This window comes from Apus apus, chromosome 4, assembly GCF_020740795.1.
Source record: "Apus apus isolate bApuApu2 chromosome 4, bApuApu2.pri.cur, whole genome shotgun sequence".
NCBI lineage: Eukaryota > Metazoa > Chordata > Aves > Apodiformes > Apodidae > Apus > Apus apus.
In genome coordinates, this window is record NC_067285.1 from 37,705,006 (window position 1) to 37,727,181 (window position 22,176).

Genomic DNA, 22,176 nt, shown 5'->3' on the forward strand with positions numbered 1-22,176 from the left:
GAGGCGCGGCCCTGCGCCTGCGCGGGGCGGGGAGCGCGGGCGGCGGCGGCTGCTGCGGGCGGGCCGGGCCGGGCCGGGCCGGGCAGGTAGGGCCGCTGGGTTGGGTGCCCCCGGGTCGGGTGCCCCCGGGCTGCCCCCGGGTCGGGGCCCTGCCCGTCGGCGCAGGGACAGGCTGTGTCCCCGGGGCCAGCCCTGGGTTCCCGCGCTGCGGCTTGTGCCGCCGCTTCTGGGGCTCTCGCTGTGCCCCTCCTCGCAGAGCCCAGCCCTGGTGGCTCCAGGGCCCCTCCGGGCAGGGGGAGATGCTTTGGGTTCCCCTTCACCTCCTCCTCTCCAGCTGAGCTAGCTCAGCTCCTGCAGACTCTCCTCATTCCGCCCCCTCCTGAGAACGTTCAGCCTGGAGAGGAGAAAGCTCCAGGGAGACCTGAGAGCAGCTTCCAGGGCCTGAAGGGGCTCCAGGAAAGCTGGGGAGGGGCTTGGGACAAGGGCAGGGAGGGATGGGAGCAGGGGGAAGGGTTTCCAGCTGGCAGAGGGAGCTGGAGATGAGATGTGAGGGAGAAATTCTTCCCTGTGAGGGTGGTGAGACCCTGGCCCAGGCTGCCCAGGGAAGCTGTGGCTGCCCCATCCCTGACAGTGTTGAAGGGCAGGTTGGATGGGCTTGGAGCAGCCTGGGCTGGTGGGAGGTGTCCCTGCTCATGGCAGGGGGGTTGGATCTAGTGGTTCCGGAGGTTGTTACTGCTGCTGATCGTTGCTGCTGAGTCTGGTGCCATTTGATGTGTCCGACAGCAGGGATGGCTTTTGGCAAATTCAGGGACTCCACAATAGGGAGGAAGGGTTTGGGGCCTGGGGTTTTGGTGAGTGCTCATAGAGAACTTGACAGGCCAGAGAGGTGTGCTCACAGAAACTTTTAGGAATCAGAAAAATGCCACTACCAAGTCCTGGAGACACAATAACCCCAGTGCCAGCAGAGGCAGGGTGACTGGGGGACCCGGAGTCCCTGGGCAGCTGGGGGGGTGTGACCAGCTCTGTGCCCTTGTGCCAGCAAAGGGGCTGATTTTCACCCGTGTTGACATTTCCAGCAGGTCAATGAAAAGGAACACGTTGTTTGTGGCAACATGTTTGGAACACTCTGACCAGGCTGGGGGCTCCCTCTGGAGAGAATTAAACTACAGCAAGCCTGGGGAGGTCTGGTGGTGTTGGGTGGGGCTGGGGCACGCGAGGAGAATCTGTGGGAGCTGAGCTAGCTCAGCTGAAGATGAGGTGAAGGGGAACCCAACAGCATCTCCCCCTGCCCAAAGGGGTCCTGGAGCCACCAGGGCCAGACTGCTGGTAGGGGCACAGCGAGATCCTCAAAGTCACCAGCGGGAACCCGCAGTTGGATCTTAGGAAAAGGTGTTTCCACATGAGGATCAGGGCCCTGAGCGATGAGGGAGTCTGTATCTATACAGATATCTAGGCTTGGTCTGGGCAAGATCCCACACACTCTGCTCTAGTTTGACTCAGTTTTGGGTGGAGAGCTGGACCGGGGTTTGCAGAGATGTGTTCCAGCCTGAATGGTTCAATGATTTTGGTAAACCAAAAGTGTCTCCATATGCTTGATATTCTGCATCTGTGCAGGGTGTCACATTAAACTCCATGCTTACATGATGCCTCAGTTAGACTCTTACTTCTGTGGCCATCATTTTAATAAATCTGCAGAATTTGGTGCTTGCCCATTAATAAATTGGGCAGTATAATATATAGTTGCCTGTATCTGGAAAAACTGCTTTTGAATAACTCCAGAAGCAGCAGCAGCATGGGCAGCCTGCTGAAGTGCGCAGTTTCAGCTCTCTGTAGCCTGTCAGTACACGAAGCAGCACTTCTTAAAATGACTGAGTCACTTTTGCACCACCAGTGTGATTTTGAGATTGAAAAATCCTACACAGGGTGGGGTTTGCACCAGTATAGTTAAAATCAGGCACAGTTATCTCAGTTTTGCTTGTCTCCTGCCCTTATGCTTATTTCTTTGTTCCAGCCAAATATTTTAGCCACCCCTGAAGGCTCATAGCATAGTCAGGAAGTGTTTGTGAGGGTGTATTTTCGTTTGTAGCAGTAAAAGAATAACTCACCCCCTTTGTTTCTGGTTCTCACGGAGCTCGTGGCCTCAGGCAGGAGCATGAGTGAGTTCCGCATCCACCACGATGTCAACGAGCTCCTCAGCCTGCTGCGTGTCCACGGTGGGGAAGGAGCTGAAGTCTACATTGACCTTCTGCAGAAGAACCGGACACCTTACGTGACCACGACTGTCTCTGCCCACAGTGCAAAGGCAAGTGTTGTCATGCTGTCCTTGCAGCTGAGATATTACCCTTCTACGACAAGGTGACCTGTTAGTGCATGAGGGAAGGGCTGTGGGTGTCATTTACCTGGACCTTAGTGAGGCCTTAGACAGCATCTCCCACAGCACTCTCCTGGTGAAGCTGGTTAAATATGGCCGAGACAGGTGTAGACTTTATTGGAGTAAATGATGGCTGGGCCCAAAAAGTTGTGGTGAATGGAGTTCAGTCCATTTGATGGCCGGTCACCAGTGGTATCCCCAGGGCTCAGGGTTGGGGCCAGTTCTCCTTGATATCTTTATCAATGATGTGGGTGAGGGGATCGAGGACTTCCTCAGCAAGTTTTCAGATGATACCAAGTTGGGAAGGAGTCTTGATCTGCTCGAGGGCAGGAAGGCTCTGCAGAGGGACCTGGACAGGCAGGATTGATGGGCTGAGACCAATTGCATGAGGTTCAACAAGACCAAGTGTCATGTCCTGCCCTTGGGTCACAACAACCCCAGGCAATGCTACAGGCTTGGGGAGGAGTGTCTGGAAAGCCACCCAGCAGAAAAGGACCTGGGGGTGATGATTTACAGCTGGATGAACATGAGCCAGCAGTGTGCCCAGGTGGCCAAGAAGGCCACCAGCATCCTGGCCTGCATCAGGAGTAGTGTGGCCAGCAGGAGTGGGGAGGTGATCGTGCCCCTGTGCTGGCACTGGTGAGGCTGCACCCTGAGTACTGGGGTCAGTTCTGGGCCTCATTACAAGAAGGACATTGAAGTGCTGGAGCATGTCCAGAGGAGAGCAACCAAGCTGCTGAAAGGTCTGGAGCACAAGTCCTATGAGGAGAGGCTGAGGGAACCAGCGTTGTTTAGTTTGGAGAAGAGGAAGCCAAAGGGAGACCTCATTGCTCTCTACAACTGCCTGAAAGGAGGTTGTGAGGTGGCTCTTCTTCCAAGGGACAAGTGATAGGACAAGAGGAGCTGGCCTGAAGTTGCACCAGGGGAGGTTCGGACTGGATATTAGGAAGAATTTCTTTGCCGAGCGACTGGTCAGGCACTGGCTGCCCAGGAAGGTGGTAGAGTCACCATCCCTGGAAGTATTAAAAAAATCGTGTAGATGTGGCTCTTCAAGACTTGCTCAGTGGGCATGGGGGGTTTTATGGGGTTGTGTGGTGGTGGTGTTTTTATGGGGAGTGTGGTTGTGGTTTTTCCTTTTTTTTTTTTGTTTTTTCACCTTGTGTTGACAGTGGGCTCAGTGATCATAGAGGTCTTTTTCAACTGTGACAATTCCATGATTCTGTGGGTTTTGGGCATGCACTCAGATAATCCTGAAAGAAGCTCCTGGCACACTGCAATTGACTTGCCCTGGTGCCAAGTGAAAACCGAAGATTCTGCTGTAGCAGAAGTCACCCTAAGTAGCTGTAGTACTTAAAAATCATCCCAGGTTGTTCATTAGAGGAATCCAAGGTTCTGCTCTGAACTGGCAGCTGCCACTTGGATGGTCTAGACTGGGTGCCAGGTGGGCTGTTGTGCAGGGTAGCAGTGTGAGCCTCCACCCAGCAATGTCCTGCAGACCTTTTTTTTTTTTCTAAGGTGCCTTTTTCAAGGCAAAAACCCCCAACAAGAACAGCAGCAGCCCTGATCTGACTGCACGAGACCATCCTGCCAGAGGTGGAAGGGTGGAGGGGGCATGCCTAAAAGAGGAGTCTCCAAATGGGTGATTTATGGCTGTTCTGGGAAGATGAGCATTTTGTGATCAGACCCAGGAGGCTGGCTGGCTGGATTGCTTTTGTTCCTTTATGTTTAATATGGATCAGGTTGGACTTTACAAAGCAGAATCAATTCTCCCTTCATTTTCTTGAGCAGATCCATAAAACACTATTTCCTGATGGATCAGGGGGACTTTTTTGTTCACTTCATGGATCTGACGGAAGAGGAACTCAAGAAGCCTGTAGATGACATCATAACCACGAGGCTGGAGGCTCTGCTGGAGTTAGCCCTGCGAATGACCACAGCCAACACACAGCTCCAGAGGTCACTTCAGACCCCACCACTCTGACACTCTGTGAAATACTTTGGTGACAGCAGCCGCTTGCACCTTGTCTCCATGCTTGCACAATGCACCTCTTCTGAGTTCTGTGGTAATAACAGAAATTAAACATTTCATGTTAATGTGGTGTTTTACAGGTAAAAATAGCAGAATTTTCTCGAACACCAGAAGATTTTTTAAAGAAGTATGATGAGCTGAAGTCTAAAAATACGAGACATCTGGATTCTTTGGTTTATCTATTGTCAAAACTCACAGAAGACAAAGAGGTTGGTTTCTCCTTAAGAACTGGATATAAGTACTCAGCAGTAGCAACAAGGCACTGATTTTGAGTACAGCAACAGTGCTGGTCATAGTCACATCTCACCAGTTGGGCACAGTTCCCTAGAGCTGGGGTCCCAAGCTAAGTATAAATACCTCTTTTAACAACCTATTTGGTGAGATGAAGCTCAGGAATTCTTTGTGTGGTGCTCTAATGACCCAGGAGGCTTTCACAAAACACAGCTTAAAATGGAGTGAGATTATAAAGCTTGTCAAAAGGAAACACACACCAGTATCACTCTCAGCAACAGGTTACAACCAACAGAACTTAGCAAAATGGTGCTCTCAAAACAACAGGTTACAGCTAGAAAAATTTAGCAAGATCAGAGGGGATGTTACCCTGATGTGCTGAGAATAAGGTTAGAAACAGAGAGAGAGAGAGAGATGAAGTGACAGAAGGAGAGAGACAGACAGACAGACACAGAGGCATAGATACAGAGATGAGGAAGGAGGGGTAGAAAAGATATCCCCACCCTTGGATCCAGCGCTGATCTTGGTAGGAGGTTGTGCTCTGTGGGTGGTGGGTGCACGCCCTGAGCATTTCCAGTCTGCCCCTTTGATGCCCCCTGGCCCCCTCTCCTGGGGAGGCTCAGCCTACTTTGTGCAGACTCAGTGTTGGATTTGGGAATGTTCTGGAAATGAGTTGGTCTGGCAGAGGAGTCCAGGTGATCACTTGGCCCCCCTGTCTGGGTTGACAGAGCAACAACCTTTATTTCACCCATGCACTCTGTCCTTAAACAGGACAGTGGTCTTTCCAAGGTGACACTGTGCCTCCACGGGGCTCCTCTTGCTGGCCACTGCTCCTTATCAAGTAAGGACAGTGTCCCATTGACCAGGGTGGCTGCCAAAGGAGGGCTCTCCTTGCAAGGACAATGTCCAGTTTCTCAAGGTGGTTACCAAATGAGGGGCTCTCCTTCTGAGAAGAGGGTCCAGGTGTTTATTGAATGAGGACCCCACCCAAGCTCAATGTCCAGTTTGTCAGGGAGGCTGTTTTGAGACAATTATTCTTTTGGGGACTCTACAAATGTTCAGCAAAGCACATGGAAATCAACAGATAACCAATTCTAGCATTTACTAAATTATTAAAGCACTACTGAGACTTATGCTCCTCTTGATAAAAACCACTAAGATGTGGAGAAACTGGGACAGAAACACCTGTGGTCTGATTCAGCACAACCATCTTACTGTCATACAGCTGAGGGAGCTGGGATTGTTTAGTTTGGAGAAGAGGAGGCTCAGGAGAGACCTCGTTGCTCTCTACAACTCCCTGAAAGGAGGTTGTAGGGAGGTGGGGCCTGGCCTCTTCTCCCAAGTGAATAATGACAGGACAGGAGGAAATGGCCTGAAGCTGCTCCAGGGGAGGTTCAGACTGGATATTAGGAAGAATTTCTTTACGCAGAGAGTGGTTGGACACTGGAAGGGGCTGCCCAGGGAGGTGGTAGAGTCACCGTCCCTGGAAGTGTTTAAAAGAAATATAGATGTGGTACTTAGGGACATGATTTAAGCACTGAATGGGTAGATTAGGTTATGGATGGTGGATTTAGGTTATGGTTGGACTTGATGATCTTCTGGGTGTTTTCCAACCAGGATGGTTCTGTGATTCTGTGAAATATCTGTAGGGTAGGTGTTAAGAATGGGCCAGTCTCTGTTCAGTGGTGTCTTGTGATAGGACAAGGGGAAACGACACCAAGTGACAACACAGAAAGTTCCACCTCAACGTGAGGAAGAACTTCTTTCCTGTGAGGGTGACAGAGCCCTGGGACAGGCTGCCCAGAGAGGTTGTGGAGGCTCCTTCTCTGGAGACTTTCAAGACCCATCTGGACACATTACTGTGTGACCTGCCCTGGGTGTTCCTGCTACAGCAGGGAGGTTGGACTGGATGATCTTCTGAGGTCTCTTCCAAACTTATGTTTCTATGATTTTTGCTTTAGTGTGTACTGACCAGCTCACGAATTCTTTTATTTGTGTATGTACAGACACTCCAGTATTTGCAACAAAATGCGAAAGACAGGGCAGAACTTGCAGCGAATGCAGCAATCAGTGGCAGCACAAGTTTTTCCATCCCCTCCTCTACTTCCAAGATATCTCTACAGGAGCTCGAGGAGCTACGCAAGCAGCTGGGCAGTGTCACAGCCACCTCCAGTGTACAGCAGGTACTGTCTCTTCCCAGGCTTTGGGCACAAAATCTGCTTGTGTATAGCTGTGGTCTTAGCTTTTATCATCTAGTAGAGTGATAAATGTTCCTATCCGTGCAGATCATCTAAATAATCTCTCAATGTTTATTAGTCAGATTGTGTTAAATATTTGTGCTGTTCTGAATATGAGTGGCTTTTTTTCTGTTTAAGTTAATTAAGGAAAGTCAAGTTTAGGCTCAGCAGCCACTGTGGGGTGTCCTCATCCTTGCCAGGAGTTCAGATCATGTGGGTAAAATGCCTGTCCTAAACCTTCCCCCAGTGGACACAGCTGTTCCTTCTGCTTAGCTGTTTGAGATCCTGGAATAAATGCTGTAAAGTGATGGCAAAGACAAAAAGGAAGAATAAAACCTGCCAGAGCATTGAAGCTTAGAAAACAGTTAAGCAAGTGTTTTGTTGTCAGTAGGCCAGGAGGTAGGAAGTGTATTACTGAAATCCTAACTTCTATTTCCTATACTTATTGGTATAAATAACTGTACAGTGATGGGTTGACCTTGGCTAGCCACCCTATCATTCCCACTGCTCAACTCAGCAGGGGGAATAAAATATGACAAAAAGCTTGTGGGTCAAGATAAGGCTGTTTTGGCTGCAGAAGGCACAGGAGCAGCTGTGTATGGGCAGTTACTTGGAGAGAGGTGAAAGAGCAATAATTAGGGAGAAGAAGAATCACAGAATCTGCCAGTTCAGTATCCAGGGATATCTGGATTCTCAGCTGAAAAATCCGTAATTATGCCTGACAAGAGAGTATTAGTCAATCTGCCCAGCTTAATATCCAGGGATGGAGAACAGCCCTGAGGAGAAGGACTTCGGGATGCTGGTAAAAAAAAAGCAAAACAGGAGACATGACCCAGCATTATGTGCTGGAGCCCAGAAACCACCCGTGTGCTGGGCTGCATCCCCAGCACTGTGACCAGCAGGGCCAGGGAGGGGATTGTCCCCTCTGCTCTGCTCTGGGGAGACCCCCTGCAGGGCTGGGAACAGCTCTGGGGTCTCCAACACAGGAAGGACATGGAGCTGTTGGAGAGAGTCCAGAGGAGGTCATGGAGATGATCCAGGGCTGGAGCAGCTCTGCTCTGGAGACAGGCTGGGAGAGTTGGGGTGTTCAGCCTGGAGAAGAGAAGGCTCCATGGAGACTTTACTGCAGCCTTTTGATACAGGAAGGAAGCCTATAAGAAAGATGGATTCTAAGACTCTTTTACCAAGGTCTGTAGTGACAGGACAAGGGACAGTGGTTTTAAGCAGAAGGAGGGTAGGGCTGGATGGGACTCTCTGTCTCTGACAGTGTTCATGGTCAGGTTGGATGGGGCTCTGAGCAACCAGATACAGTAAAATATTTAGTGAGAGGGTGGTTGATACACTGGAACAGGTTGCCCAGAGAAGTTGGGGAAGCCCCATCCCTGGAAGTGTTCAAGGCCAGGTTGGATGGGGCTTAGAGCAACCTGGTCTAGTGGGAGATGTCCCTGCCCATCCTTAAGGTCCCTTCCAAGCAAAACTAGTCTGGAATTCTATGTCTGTGCACATGGCAGGAGAGTTGGGTGGATGATCTTTAAAGGTCCCTTTCAACCTAAACCAGTCTGAATCTATGATCTTGTTTCATTTTGACAGTTGGAGGCAGGAATTACTTCATGTCTCTGAATTCCCAAGGTACAATTTTCTATAGTCCACCTCACTGAACTAGCTCTGTTGCTTAGTATTGCATCCACATGTGCTGCTGAGATCTTACCTGGCTCTGTTAGGTTGTGTGGTCTGTACTTCTTACGATGCTTCAGAAGCTTTTGGACTTGGACACTTTCTTAGTCTGCTCTCCCATAAGTGTGCATGGTTCATGGAGATGGTGTGGGGATGAAGTCCATGGCTTGTTCCTACAGCCATGTTGCACAGGACCAATGCTAGAACTTCCATTCCAGAACTTCCATTCCAGGTCTTCCTTTAATGAACCAGATCTCAAGATGATACAAAAAGTGTACATAATGTTTTGATCTTTTGGCCAACGTCTCTGTGTCCAGACTCTACCAGATCCATAAGCTATGCTATGCTGCTTCAGCAGAGGAGTATTTTCTCACTATATGGTTAAAGATTTATAAACTTCAAGTTGTTTACCCACATGAAGGACGCAGTTCTGCCCCGAGACCTGCTGCTTTATGTGGTTTGTCTTCCTTTGAATTGCTGGAAGCCACTTCATCCTTCTCATACCCTCCTGTGAGAGTCCTGATCCTGTTAGGGGAAGCAGAGGAAGTGGAGGTCCTTCTAGCAGCTCACACACACAGTGCAAGCAGGAACATGGGGTTGCTTTGGGGTGCCTCTCTGGCCTGAGAACATCACACCAGCCTCCTGCCAGCTGGGAGATGTGTGGAACTAGTGCTGCTTGGAGGAGTGGGTCCACTTGTTTGAAGGATTTCAAGACCCAGCACTGGGCAGCTCTGAGCATATGAAAAATGGCTCGGAGCCAACCACAGTTTGCATTAACTACCTCTCACATGCAGGAGCACCGTTCTTTAAGATGCAAAGCTCACACATATGTTTGCTTCCTTCCCAAGTTCCTCTCTCCTCTGAGACCTCCCATGAGGAGAAAGTAAAGTGACCCACATAGACATCTGTGGAGCTTAGGAAATGGCATTAATAAGCATGGCCCCTGTGTTAGTGCACTTGGGGCTCTAGATGTTCATGTAGGTTGTACATCTCAAGCCTCTCCAGCTGATAATTCATCTTGCACTGTTCATTTTAGTGTCAGAGAGCCAGAGCCAGGGGTGGGAGGTGTTTCAGTCTTTAAGAGCTCACTTCCCTTGCTGACTCCTGCTTAGAGTACAAAACTCAAACATTGTCATAGTCTTTGTGGGTGAATTATCTGGACTACCTTTGACACAGCTCTTCAGTGGGTTACAAGGTCAGAGGTGGTCCTTGGCCCAACTGCAAGTGTTCCTTGAATAAGAAGTTCCTGCTTCTGGAAGGAGTTTGCTGCCTCTCATGCAGTGCACCTTGCAAAGCAGTGAGCTGCCTGCTGCTTGTGCAAGTCCCCATTCTGGCCCCCTGTGTGTACCCTAGCTTCTAGGCTGGTGGGAGGGCTGCAGAAAGGCCTGATTTGATGTACCCCCCAATAAAAAGAAGGAAAACTGTCTAAAGAATCACCTCAGCAGTACTGAAACCAATAGACTAGGTGGTATTGGGAGATCACATCCTACACTGTGCTACTGAAACATCAACTTTTCTACTTTGTTCTCAAGTTATCAGTTTACAATCTATTTCTGCTTAAAATCCAACATTTCTTAGACTTCTGAAGATTGCTTTTTCTCCTTTTTCTCCACCAGCCTCTTGAGCTTACACGAAAAATCCTCCGGGATAAGCAGAATAAGAAGAATTCTGGTCAGCCCATTCCAGTATTTCCATCCTGGGTGTATGAGAGACCTTCACTTATTGGTGATTTCTTAATTGGCACCAGTTTAAGCACTGACACAACGGTACCTATAGGTATGTGGCACACAAGGAAAATTGCTTTGAACTTTTTATTATTTGTACTTGTTCAGAAGGGCCATTCACATTTCATGACAGGATGAAAGCAAAACTTGGCTCCTGGCAGTCTTGGGGTTAAAAAAAAAACAACCCAAACTTATTTTGTTCACAGTGTTTCTCCTGTGCTGAATTCCAGCCCCTCTGTTGATCATAGAATCACAGAATCCCAGACTGGTTTGTGTTGGAGGGACCTTAAAGATCATCAAGATCTAACCCCCCTGCATTGGCAGGGACACCTCCCACTAGACCACGTTGCTCCAAGCCCCATCCAACCTGGCCTTGGACACTTCCAGGGATGGGGTAGCCACAACCTCCCTGGACAACCTGTTCCAGCATCTTGCCACCCTTACGGGAAAGAACTTTTTCCTAATGTCCAACCTAATTCTCCCCTCTTTAACTTTCAAACCATTGCCCCATGTAAAAAACCCTACACCAGCTTTTCCTTTTCATCCATGGCCTTGTAAATCCAGTATAGATCCATGGAATCTAATCTGTTTTGAGTTTCTCAGTCCTTTTTCTCTCTTGAGTCACGGCCTCCGTAACATTCTACTGTAGGAACGTCACATCTGTGTTCTCAGCTGAAAAATCTGTAGTTGTGCTTGACAAGAGAGTAGTAGTCAACCTGCCCAGCTCAATATCCAGGGATGGTTGGCTCCTCCAAGAAATCTGTAGCAGCATGGGCAACAAACAGGAGGAGTTTGAAGCTGTCGTGCTACAGGAAAGCTATGATATAGTGGCAATTACAGACACTTGATGGGATGAATCCTATGATTGGAGTGTGGATATTGAAGGCTATAAGCTGTTCAGAAGGGACACGACAGGAGGAAGGGGTGGAGGTGTTGCCCTCTATGTAAAGAATTGGATAGAGTGTGAAGAGTTGTCCCTAAGAAATAGCCATGAGCAAGTTGAAAGTTTGTGGGTGGGAATTAGGGATCGAAACACCAAAGGGAGCCTGGTGGTTGGAGTCTATCACAGACCGCCCGATCAAGTAGAGACCATTGATGAAACCTTCTCACTCCAGCTTGAGGAGACACAGCGATTGCAGGCTCTCATCCTGCTGGGGAATTTTAACCATCCCAACATCTGTTGGAAAAGTAGCACAGCAAGTTGTAGGCAATCCAGGAGACTCCTGGCATGCCTGGATGACAACTTCTTACGTCAGGAAATTGACAGTCCTACCCGGGGGGATGTGTTATTGGACCTGATTGTCACAAATGTAAGTGAACTCTTTAGGGATATCAAAGTTGAAGGCAGCCTGGGCTGCAGTGACCATACACTGGTGGAGTTCACTGTCTAAGGGGTAAGGGGCAGATGAAAAGCTTAGTCAGGTCTCTGAATTTTAGGAAAGCAAACTTCCAGCTCTTCAAGGAGTTAGTAGATAGGACCCCATGGGAAACAGCCCTCAGGGACAAGGGAGCAGAAGAGAGCTGGCAGATCTTTAAAGATGCTTTCCATAGGGTGCAAGAGGTCTCAATCCACTGGTACAGGAAGTCGGGCAAGGAAAGTAAGACACCAGCGTGGCTAAGTTGAGACCTGCTGGTTGAACTAAAAGGCAAGATACACAGGCAGTGGAAAAGGAGACAGGTATCCTGGGTAGAATATAGGGATGCTGCCCGGTGATGCAGGGATGAGGTCAGGAAGGCCAAGGCACAGCTAGAACTGAACTTGGCAAGAGATGTTAAGAAAAACAAGAAGGGCTTCTACAGGTACATAAAGCAGAAAAGGAAGGTTAAAGAAAGCATAACCCCCTGATGAGCCACAAGGGTGAAATGGTAACAACAGACAAGGTGAAGGCTGAGGTTCTCAACAACTTTTTTGCCTCACTCTTCACTGGCAGCCCCTCTCCTCACAACGCTCGTGTTCATGGCCCATAAGATGCAGATTAGAGAGACAAAGTCACCCCCACTGTAAGTGAAGATAAGGTTCATGACCATCTGAGGAACCTGAAGATATACAAGTCCATGGGACCTGATGAGATACATCGCAGAGTCTTGAAGGAATTGGTGGGTGTAGTTGTCAAGCCACTATCCATGATATTTGAAAAGTCATGGCAGTCAGGTGAAGTCCCTGGTGACTGGAGGAAAGGACATGTTACGCCCGCATTTAAAAAGGGTAGAAAGGTTGGGTTGGAAGGAACCTTAAAGATCATCTAGATCCAACCCCTCTGCATGGGCAGGGACACCTCCCACTAGATTAGGTTTCATCCAACCTGGCCTTGAACACTTCCAGGGATGGGACTTACAGAGATTCCCTGGAAAGCAAGGCAGGTGATTTTGGAGTTGACCCCAACTTAGTTTTGTTTCTGTATGTCTTGATTCAGCTTTGTATGACCTTCCTTTCTTGTCTGTCAATGGTGGCATGTCTTCTTGTCAAACTTCAGGTACTGGATTAGACTGATAAGAATGGACAAACAGGTAGTACCATGGCATCTTCTGATGGTGTTCTTTTTTTTGTCTTCTCTTGGAAAACAGGTACTTTGCCATTAGCCTCCCAAGAATCTGTGATTGTGGAGGACTTGCTCTACATTCTGATTGGTGTGGATGGAAGATACATCACAGCACAGCCTCTGGCAGGCAGGCAGAACCGAGCCTTTTCAGTTGATCCAAACTTGGACTTGTCCATCAAAGAGCTGGTGACCAGGATTCTTCCCATTGCAGCAAGTTACTCTGCTGTCACCAGGTACCAAGCTGGCTTTTGTCAGAGGAGGATGTTCTTGGAGCATCAGGTTGTAGGATAAACACTGTCATTGTGCAGATGTTAACTTCCAAGCTGAATTTAAACCCATGGGGTTATAAAATAAGAATGACAATGTCTTTGATTTGGTTGTAGCTAGAGAATCTCATTAACATCTATAAATACATGAAGGCATCAGGAAGGCAGGGACAAGCTCTTGTCACTTGTGCCCTGGGATAGGACGAGGGACAATGGATTCAAACTCCAGCACAGGAAGTTCCACCTCAACATGAGGAAGAACTTCTTCACTGTGAGGGTGACAGAGCCCTGGGACAGGCTGTCCAGGGAGGTTGTGGAGTCTCCTTCTCTTGAGACTTTCAAGACCTGTCTGGATGCCTTTCTGAGTGACCTGCCCTAGTTTTGGTCCTGCTCTGGCTGCAGGGTTGGACTCGATGATCTTCAGAGATCCCTTCTAATCCCTGACATTCTGTGATTCTGTGATTCTTTTTGCTGGGTTTCTCCTCTGTGCTGCTAGTTCACTTCTTCATTCTTCTCACCTTTCCTTTGTCCTAACGTGGTCTTGGTACATTCAGGCAAAGTGCAAATAGGATATGTCTGCTGGTTCTGGCTTGTATCTTCCAATTTATTTCTCCATGGTTCCTGCTTTTTGCTCTCCTCTGGGCATCCAGAAATGATACAACCTTTGTGAGCTTCTGAGCAGGAGAATCTGCTGCTGCCTAGTTTCTGGTAGCTACTTTAAGTAGTTGTAAAAGATATTGGTACAAGGTACACCTCACCAACAGCAGATGTTTGATTCCAAGTCCCTAGAAGATGAGTAAAGAGAGAGAAGCATTTTGAAGATATGATTTATCCAACCTCTCTGACACGTCTCCATCCAGATGATAAGACTTGTGTTCAGCAGCCTCTCTCTCTCCCCACTAACATGTATGGAGCCATCTTCATCTGGTCAGATGAGTTCCTGCCGTGGCATGTGGTGTCATAAGCTAGTAACAGTGCTTTCCCCACGTGTCTGGGTGCACATTGCTTCCTTTGGAGAGCTTTTCCTGCCCTCTAATCTGTTGCTTATTCAAAGACCTTGAAAAATCTCAGCTCTGGCTGAGATGTAAAAACATGGTGGTTTTGCAAATAATTCTAGTTCCCCTGCAATTTGAGAGGAAGCATTTTCCCCCAGCTTTCCCTCCTAGGAAATGTGCTGATGGGAAATAGGGGAACAAAAATGTGGGACCTGAAACTCCAGCTGCAGGCTGATGTGCTTTCCAACAAGTGCTCTGCTCACATGCTTGTACAATGTTCTGAAGATAAAATTTCTGCAAATGATAGAAAGTGCCTTGCCTGAAAGAGTTTCCATTTTGCTTTTGGCAGGTTCATAGAGGAGAAGTCTTCCTTCGAGTATGGACAGGTGAATCATGCTCTGGCTGCTGCTATGCGGACTCTCATCAAGGAGTACATGATTCTGATCACCCAGCTGGAACATCTTCAGAGGCAGGGACTTCTGTCACTGCAGAAACTCTGGTTTTATATCCAGCCCACCATGAGGACCCTGGAGATTCTTGCTTCACTTGGTAAATTTCAAAAATACACTCATTGCATTTTGGCAGGTGCATGACACCTGCTGAAAACCGTAGAGAGCAGCAGTGCAGGCAGGACACCTGTCCTTTCAGTTTTATCTTACATTAAAGAATAAAGCCAAGGGGAACTGTACTTGTCCAGCAGCTCCAGGGCTGAGCATGCTCTTCAGAGCTGTCATGAAGTACATCCATGCCCTTCAGATCAGTTGTGTCCACCACTTCTGTCTCTACTCAGCTTCTTCCCAGGTGCCTGTCCAGCTGGTGTGGATGTGTAACCACAAATCGGTTCAACCAAGAGGAAACCTTGGAAGTTTCTAGTCCAGCCCTTTACTCACAGCTACAGCTGGTTGCTCAGGGCCATGTCCAGGTGATTCTGGACAATCCCCAGCAGTGGAAATCCCCCACCATTCTGGAGCCTTTTCCATTACTTCACCACCCTTTTTGTGAACATTGCTTTCTGCATCTCCAACTAGAATTGCCCTTCTTGTAACTTTTGCCCTTTTGATATTGTCACTGGGCTCCTCCAAGAGGAACCTCATACCATCTCCTCTAGAACCATCAGTTGGATAGGGAAGGAGTGGTGTTCAACTGCTCCCAACTTCATCTTCTCTCAGCAAACAAGCTCAGATCCTTGAGGCTTTCCTTGTATGTCCTGGGCACCAGCCCCACTCCCCGCCCAGCTTATCTTCTGCTGGACTCTTCATTTTGTCCTTCATCCTGGGGGGCCCCAAACTGAGCACAGTGTCCCAATGTCCCTCACCAGTGCTGGGCAGAGTGGTATCATCACTGACAGTGCAGCCCTGGGTGCAGTTGGTTTTCAGCACTGCAGGGACATGCAACTGAGCCATTGTCAGCTGGTTGTCCACCAAGACCCCTTGTGTGTTCTGGACATAAATACCTATTCTATTTACAGTCTGGAATTGGATGATCCCTCTTGGTATTCACTTTTCCTGAAATGTTCAGGTTTTTGGAACACAGAAGTTAGCCAACTACGTTAAGGATTCCTTCAGTTGGAAACTGATGGCAGTGCTGTATTCCTCTGTCCCTACATCCATTTTGTGGTGGCAAACTAGAAATTTCACTGTCAACCTGCCTAAATCCTGGTGTTCAAGAAATATGCATGGCTACCTCAGTGTTATGGTTGAGAACAGAAGTGCTTCTAAGGTCAGAGGTTTCTCAACCAACCCACTGTGTTTCTTTCATTACCACCTGGGTGCTGGATCTACCTGGCAGTAGAGGGAGTCCTAGCAGTGTAGGAGGCCTTGGGACTCTAAGCCACTTTGTGTCTACCTGAGTTCAGTTCTTCCCTGGACAGTTGAGCTTGGTTATTGCATTTTCAGATGGTAGGTTTTCATTTCAGGACATTTCAGGGTGTAAGCTGTTGGTTGTGTGGTGAAATGGCCTTGCATTGTCACAGCTGGGGTCTGCAGCTGACATGGAGATCTGTGACTGAGGGTGGCCAGCTAATCAACTGCTAACTTCATGAAGTTTAACAGCTTGTGCGATTAATCTGCCTCAGCTTTGTGTCTTATGTCTGTATTTTTAAATTTTAGCTACTTCTGTGGACAAAGGTGAGTGCATGGGAGGATCAACCCTGAGCTTACTCCATGACAGGACTTTCAACTACACGGGGGACAGCCAGGCCCAGGAGCTGTGCCTGTATCTAACCAAGGCAGCCAGTGTGCCTTACTTTGAAATTCTGGAAAAGTGGATCTATCGAGGCATCATCAATGATCCCTACAGGTAAAGAACAGTTAAGGAATGACAATGAAAATCAAAAGTTCAGAAAGACTATTCAGGTCTTTGGAGTATTCTGCTTCGGTGCCCCCGTCCCTCTGCTCTGCAGAGTCTGCGTAGCCCAGGGGCCTGAGGTAGACAAGGCAGCACTGCAGGCAAGGGGAGCTGCTGGAACATGTTCAGCTGTCATTCTGATTTGATTCAGTTGTTATGCACTCAGAGACACTCTCACTTGCTTTGTTTTTCCAAATTCAAGGAAATCACAGGCAAAACACAACAGTTCCAGGATGCAGTCCACTCAAACTGCACCTTACCCATGCTTGTCCACCATTAAGTGTTCTCCCACATCCTCATCCTCTTCACAACAGGGGTGAGCCCTCCTCTCACATCATAGAATCATAGAATCTTAGAATATGCTGAGTTGGAAGGGACCCATCAGGATCATTGAGTCCGACTCCTGTCCCTGTGTGGGGCACCCCAAGAATCACACCACGTGCCTGAGAGCATTATCCAAATGCTTCTTGAGCTCAGGCAGGCTTGGTGCTGGGACCATTGCCCTGGGAGCTTGTTTCAATGTTCAACACCCTCTGGGTGAAAAACCTTTTCCTGATAATGCTTCTATATATAGCCTCCTTTCAGTTCTGGATTGGAATGTGTTTTCGGGAGGTAATTTTGCTTATAGATCATATTACCAGTTTACAAGTCAAAAAAAGTAATCTTCATTGTACCACTTCCTGCTTCTAAACATCTGCTTTAACTGTCCAGTGAGTTCATGGTGGAGGAACACGAGCTGCAGAAGGAGAAGATTCAGGAGGACTATAATGACAAGTATTGGGATCAAAGATACACTGTGGTTCAGCAACAGATTCCCTCATTCTTGCAGAAAATGGCTGACAAAATCCTAAGCACAGGTAGGTGAAGGTATGCTTCTGATGGAGGAATTGTAGAATCAGAATCATAGGGATTGGAAGGGACCTCTGAAGATCATCCTGTCCAACCCCCCTGCTGTAGCAGGAACACCCGGGGCAGATCACACAGGAATGTGTCCAGATGGGTCTGGAAAGTCTCCAGAGAAGGAGCCTCCACAACCTCTCTGGGCAGCCTGTCCCAGGGCTCTGTCACCCTCACAGCAAAGAAGTTTCTCCTCATGTTGAGGTGGAACTTCCTGTGTTGTCACTTGGTGCCGTTTCCCCTCATCCTGTCACAGGCACCACTGAACAGAGACTGGCCCATTCCTGACGCCTATCACCTGCAGATATTTATAGACATTAATAAGGACCCCTCTTAGTCTTCTCAAGACTAAACAGCCCCAGGTCTCTCAGCTTTCCCTCATATGACAGATGTTCCAGACCCTTAATCATCCTTGTAGCCTCCATTGGAGTCTTTCCAGTATATCCCTGAGGTATCACGAGACAATCGTTACCATTCTTTGCGTTAAGATGAAGCAAATGTCCTCCTACTTGGTCCTTGAACTTCTTGTTCAGCTGAACTTCTCAGAGGATTAGAAGAATCTGGTTTAAAAGGAACCCCAGATCCTATAAATAAAACAACCTGTGGGAAGGAGTCCAGCACAAGAGGAGCTGTCTGTCCTGCTGTTTCATGGGGACACTTTTCCAGCAGCTAGCTAGATGGAGCTAGACAACAGGGCTTTGAACATGCTGTGTTAATTGGGGTGCTTCAGTGAAGCACACATCCTGTGCTGCCCTAATCCTGTCCCCTAAGCACGAAACCCTTCCAAAGCTCCTGAATTGCAGCACCAGATCCTCAGAGTTTCTGACTATCTGCAGAGATGTTTTGCCACTGCTGGGAGCCAAACCCATTTCTAAATCTCTCCTTCAATAATAGACTGGGTGCCTCATTTAAAAATCTGTGTCATCTTTTGAAAGGTGTGTCCAACTTCCAGTAGAACTTGGTGCAAACATTTCACAGTACCTCTTCCTCTTGAAGAGAGTTCTCTGGAACCCTTGTTGGCTGTAGAGTAGGTGTCAATATGGGTAATTCTTTTTGTTTCTAGGGAAATACCTGAATGTTGTACGAGAATGTGGAAGGGATGTCACCTGCCCTGTGGCTAAGGAGGTTATCTACACTTTAAAAGAGCGAGCCTACGTAGAACAAATAGAAAAAGCATATAACTATGCTAGCAAAGTCCTTCTGGATTTCCTAATGGAGGAGAAAGAGCTGGTGGCTCACCTAAGGTTTGATTTTATTTCACTAAGTGCATGTTCTATAAATGGGGATCTGACAGGGAACATAAGTTAGCTCTCTTCTTGCCATGTTAGGAATGCATTGTGTTTCTGTTGGAAGGTTGACCTGAAACAATGATTTATTTTTTTTTCCCTGAAGAAAAAAGAAAGAAAAAAAAGTGTATCATCATAGAAATGTTGGGTGGAAATGGTGTCTGAGTGTCTCTAGTCCAACTTACTTGGAAGGCTATTGCAAAAATACGGTCGTGGCTGTCATGGCTTTGTCTAGCTCAGTCCCTAAACCTGTCCTTGGTGTGGACTTCCCCTACTGCTCTCATGACTTGTCCCACCTGGGAAGGGAGTTTCCTATTATCGTCTGGTATCATCAAAAAGAGTTTAATGTGAATAAGAAACAGTTTGATAAGCATCTCACCAATATATGCCATGGTTATTGTTCATGCAAACATTGGGAGCTGGAATACAGAATTAGCCCCAAGTTCCAGCACAGGGTTTTTCTTAACATTGTCATTTTTTAAAGTTCATTTTAGTGACCTATATTTTGTTTCATGTAACATGTTCAGCCAGGGGCATTGTCATGTGCAAACTCCAGCTTTCTGGTGAGAATCATGTTTTTAGTTTATTACTGTCTTCAGTAAACAGTAGAACCAGGGATCTTAACTGTCCAGGAGACCAAGACAGCAATGAATAGGTAGGGAACTGCAGTTGATAGCTGCTTGTAAGGTACTGACACCTGATACCAGAGGTTCTACTTCAGAGTAGTGACACAATGTGAGACAAAGTGGTCTGAGCTTGGTGGGACAAACCCACAGTATCATTCTGGTTGGAAAAAACCTTCAAGATCATTGAAGTGGGATTGTTGACAGCATTTAATCAAAGTTTATTTGGCATTGGTGCTCTGGGATGTGCCAGGAGTAAGCATCTCACTCCATACAAGTTGTGTCCTCAGGTCACCACTGACACTGTCTGGACTTCCTCATGACTGAGAGAGTTGTCTTGGTTCAAGAGAGCAATGGAAGTCAGGGAAACAGAGGGGCTGAGTGTCATCCCAAATTGACAATGTTCAGGAATCTGCAACCACATTGTGTTAAGGCTGTGCTGGTCCCATTTTTGCTGTGAAAGCTGCAGTTATTATGTGTGATAAGCCCAGAGAGTTGCAGTGAACAGGGAGTGATCCAGTTGGTGGCCAGTCCCCACTGGTGTCCCCTAGGGCTAAGGGTTGGGGCTGGTCTTGTTCAGTAACTTTATCAATGATCTGGGTGAGGGGATCGAGGACTTCCTCAGCAAGTTTTCAGATGATACCAAGTTGGGAAGGAGTCTTGATCTGCTCGAGGGCAGGAAGGCTCTGCAGAGGGACCTGGACAGGCGGGATTGATGGGCTGAGACCAATTGCATGAGGTTCAACAAGACCAAGTGTCATGTCCTGCCCTTGGGTCACAACAACCCCAGGCAATGCTACAGGCTTGGGGAGGAGTGTCTGGAAAGCCACCCAGCAGAAAAGGACCTGGGGGTGATGATTTACAGCTGGATGAACATGAGCCAGCAGTGTGCCCAGGTGGCCAAGAAGGCCACCAGCATCCTGGCCTGCATCAGGAGTAGTGTGGCCAGCAGGAGTGGGGAGGTGATCGTGCCCCTGTGCTGGCACTGGTGAGGCTGCACCCTGAGTACTGGGGTCAGTTCTGGGCCTCTCATTACAAGAAGGACATTGAAGTGCTGGAGCATGTCCAGAGGAGAGCAACCAAGCTGCTGAAAGGTCTGGAGCACAAGTCCTATGAGGAGAGGCTGAGGGAACCAGCGTTGTTTAGTTTGGAGAGGAGGAATCCAAGGGGAGACCTCATTGCTCTCTACAACTGCCTGAAAGGAGGTTGTGAGGTGGCTCTTCTTCCAAGGGACAAGTGATAGGATGAGGAGCTGGCCTGAAGTTGCACCAGGGGAGGTTCGGACTGGATATTAGGAAGAATTTCTTTGCCGAGCGACTGGTCAGGCACTGGCTGCCCAGGAAGGTGGTAGAGTCACCATCCCTGGAAGTATTAAAAAAATCGTGTAGATGTGGCTCTTCAAGACTTGCTCAGTGGGCATGGGGGGTTTTATGGGGTTGTGTGGTGGTGGTGTTTTTATGGGGAGTGTGGTTGTGGTTTTTCCTTTTTTTTTTTTGTTTTTTCACCTTGTGTTGACAGTGGGCTCAGTGATCATAGAGGTCTTTTTCAACTGTGACAATTCCATGATTCTGTGGGTTTTGGGCATGCACTCAGATAATCCTGAAAGAAGCTCCTGGCACACTGCAATTGACTTGCCCTGGTGCCAAGTGAAAACCGAAGATTCTGCTGTAGCAGAAGTCACCCTAAGTAGCTGTAGTACTTAAAAATCATCCCAGGTTGTTCATTAGAGGAATCCAAGGTTCTGCTCTGAACTGGCAGCTGCCACTTGGATGGTCTAGACTGGGTGCCAGGTGGGCTGTTGTGCAGGGTAGCAGTGTGAGCCTCCACCCAGCAATGTCCTGCAGACCTTTTTTTTTTTTCTAAGGTGCCTTTTTCAAGGCAAAAACCCCCAACAAGAACAGCAGCAGCCCTGATCTGACTGCACGAGACCATCCTGCCAGAGGTGGAAGGGTGGAGGGGGCATGCCTAAAAGAGGAGTCTCCAAATGGGTGATTTATGGCTGTTCTGGGAAGATGAGCATTTTGTGATCAGACCCAGGAGGCTGGCTGGCTGGATTGCTTTTGTTCCTTTATGTTTAATATGGATCAGGTTGGACTTTACAAAGCAGAATCAATTCTCCCTTCATTTTCTTGAGCAGATCCATAAAACACTATTTCCTGATGGATCAGGGGGACTTTTTTGTTCACTTCATGGATCTGACGGAAGAGGAACTCAAGAAGCCTGTAGATGACATCATAACCACGAGGCTGGAGGCTCTGCTGGAGTTAGCCCTGCGAATGAGCACAGCCAACACAGATCCTTTTAAGGATGATTTAAAGGTAAGGTTGTAGGTAAGCAGAAGATCAATTTGAGCAGAAGGCCTACCATGGTTCAAGAAGATCTGTGTGTCTATAAGGACCTGCTGAGTGTACAGTGAAGGAAAAGAGAATTGATGGCTGACCTTCTGTAGACCTTCTCTGGAGTAAGTCATCTTTCATCCAGGTTGGCAACTGGGAGGACCCACCCTGTGTTTTCTTGCTGGTGTCTGAACATGGAGGAGGTGCTTTTGGGTGGCCTCAGGATGAGGTGGAAGCAGTAGTGTGTCTCATCCTTATTCTCAGCTCATTTTGGAGGACAAGAAAATACCTGATGGGAAGTCCTGCCTTTTGATGTTGGCATGTTTTTACAGATGTGAAGCAGCCCAGAGGTTGATCCTGGGGAGTCTGAGATCTGAGTAGACCTTGCAAGAGGCTGAGGGCAGGGGGGTGCAATCAGCAGAGCAGTTTGTTTTGTGCTGACTAGTACACACTGCAGTGACACTGCTCTGGTGTCTCCTGCTCTACTCCAGACCATACCATTCACTAGTGCTTCCTAGGTTGGTCTGATGACTTAAGAACCACTGATAATTTCTGCCACACGTTTGTTGCTACACAGTACCTGGAAGTGTCCTGTGGCTTAATTTTTTTCCTGCTCTTCCT

General features: G+C 48.0%; 1 protein-coding gene across 4 annotated transcripts in view; it reads left to right on the forward strand.

Moving 5' to 3' along the window:
• The first annotated feature begins 47 nt into the window (after positions 1-47).
• The window catches only part of TUBGCP2 (tubulin gamma complex associated protein 2), a 37,409-nt gene continuing 15,280 nt past the window's right edge, over positions 48-22,176 (forward strand). For 3 of the 4 annotated variants that reach the window (XM_051618654.1, XM_051618656.1, XM_051618657.1), the window contains exons 1-11: positions 48-86; positions 2,132-2,302; positions 4,481-4,609; positions 6,638-6,814; positions 10,159-10,318; positions 12,832-13,039; positions 14,417-14,616; positions 16,176-16,365; positions 17,125-17,270; positions 18,374-18,554; positions 21,357-21,537. In XM_051618654.1, the coding sequence (XP_051474614.1) occupies positions 2,153-2,302; positions 4,481-4,609; positions 6,638-6,814; positions 10,159-10,318; positions 12,832-13,039; positions 14,417-14,616; positions 16,176-16,365; positions 17,125-17,270; positions 18,374-18,554; positions 21,357-21,537 (1,722 nt within the window). In that variant the 5' untranslated portion in view covers positions 48-86; positions 2,132-2,152. Of the gene's footprint in view, positions 87-1,367; positions 1,390-2,131; positions 2,303-4,480; positions 4,610-6,637; positions 6,815-10,158; positions 10,319-12,831; positions 13,040-14,416; positions 14,617-16,175; positions 16,366-17,124; positions 17,271-18,373; positions 18,555-21,356; positions 21,538-22,176 lie in introns of those variants that run through there. The other variant, XM_051618655.1, reaches the window with a different exon arrangement.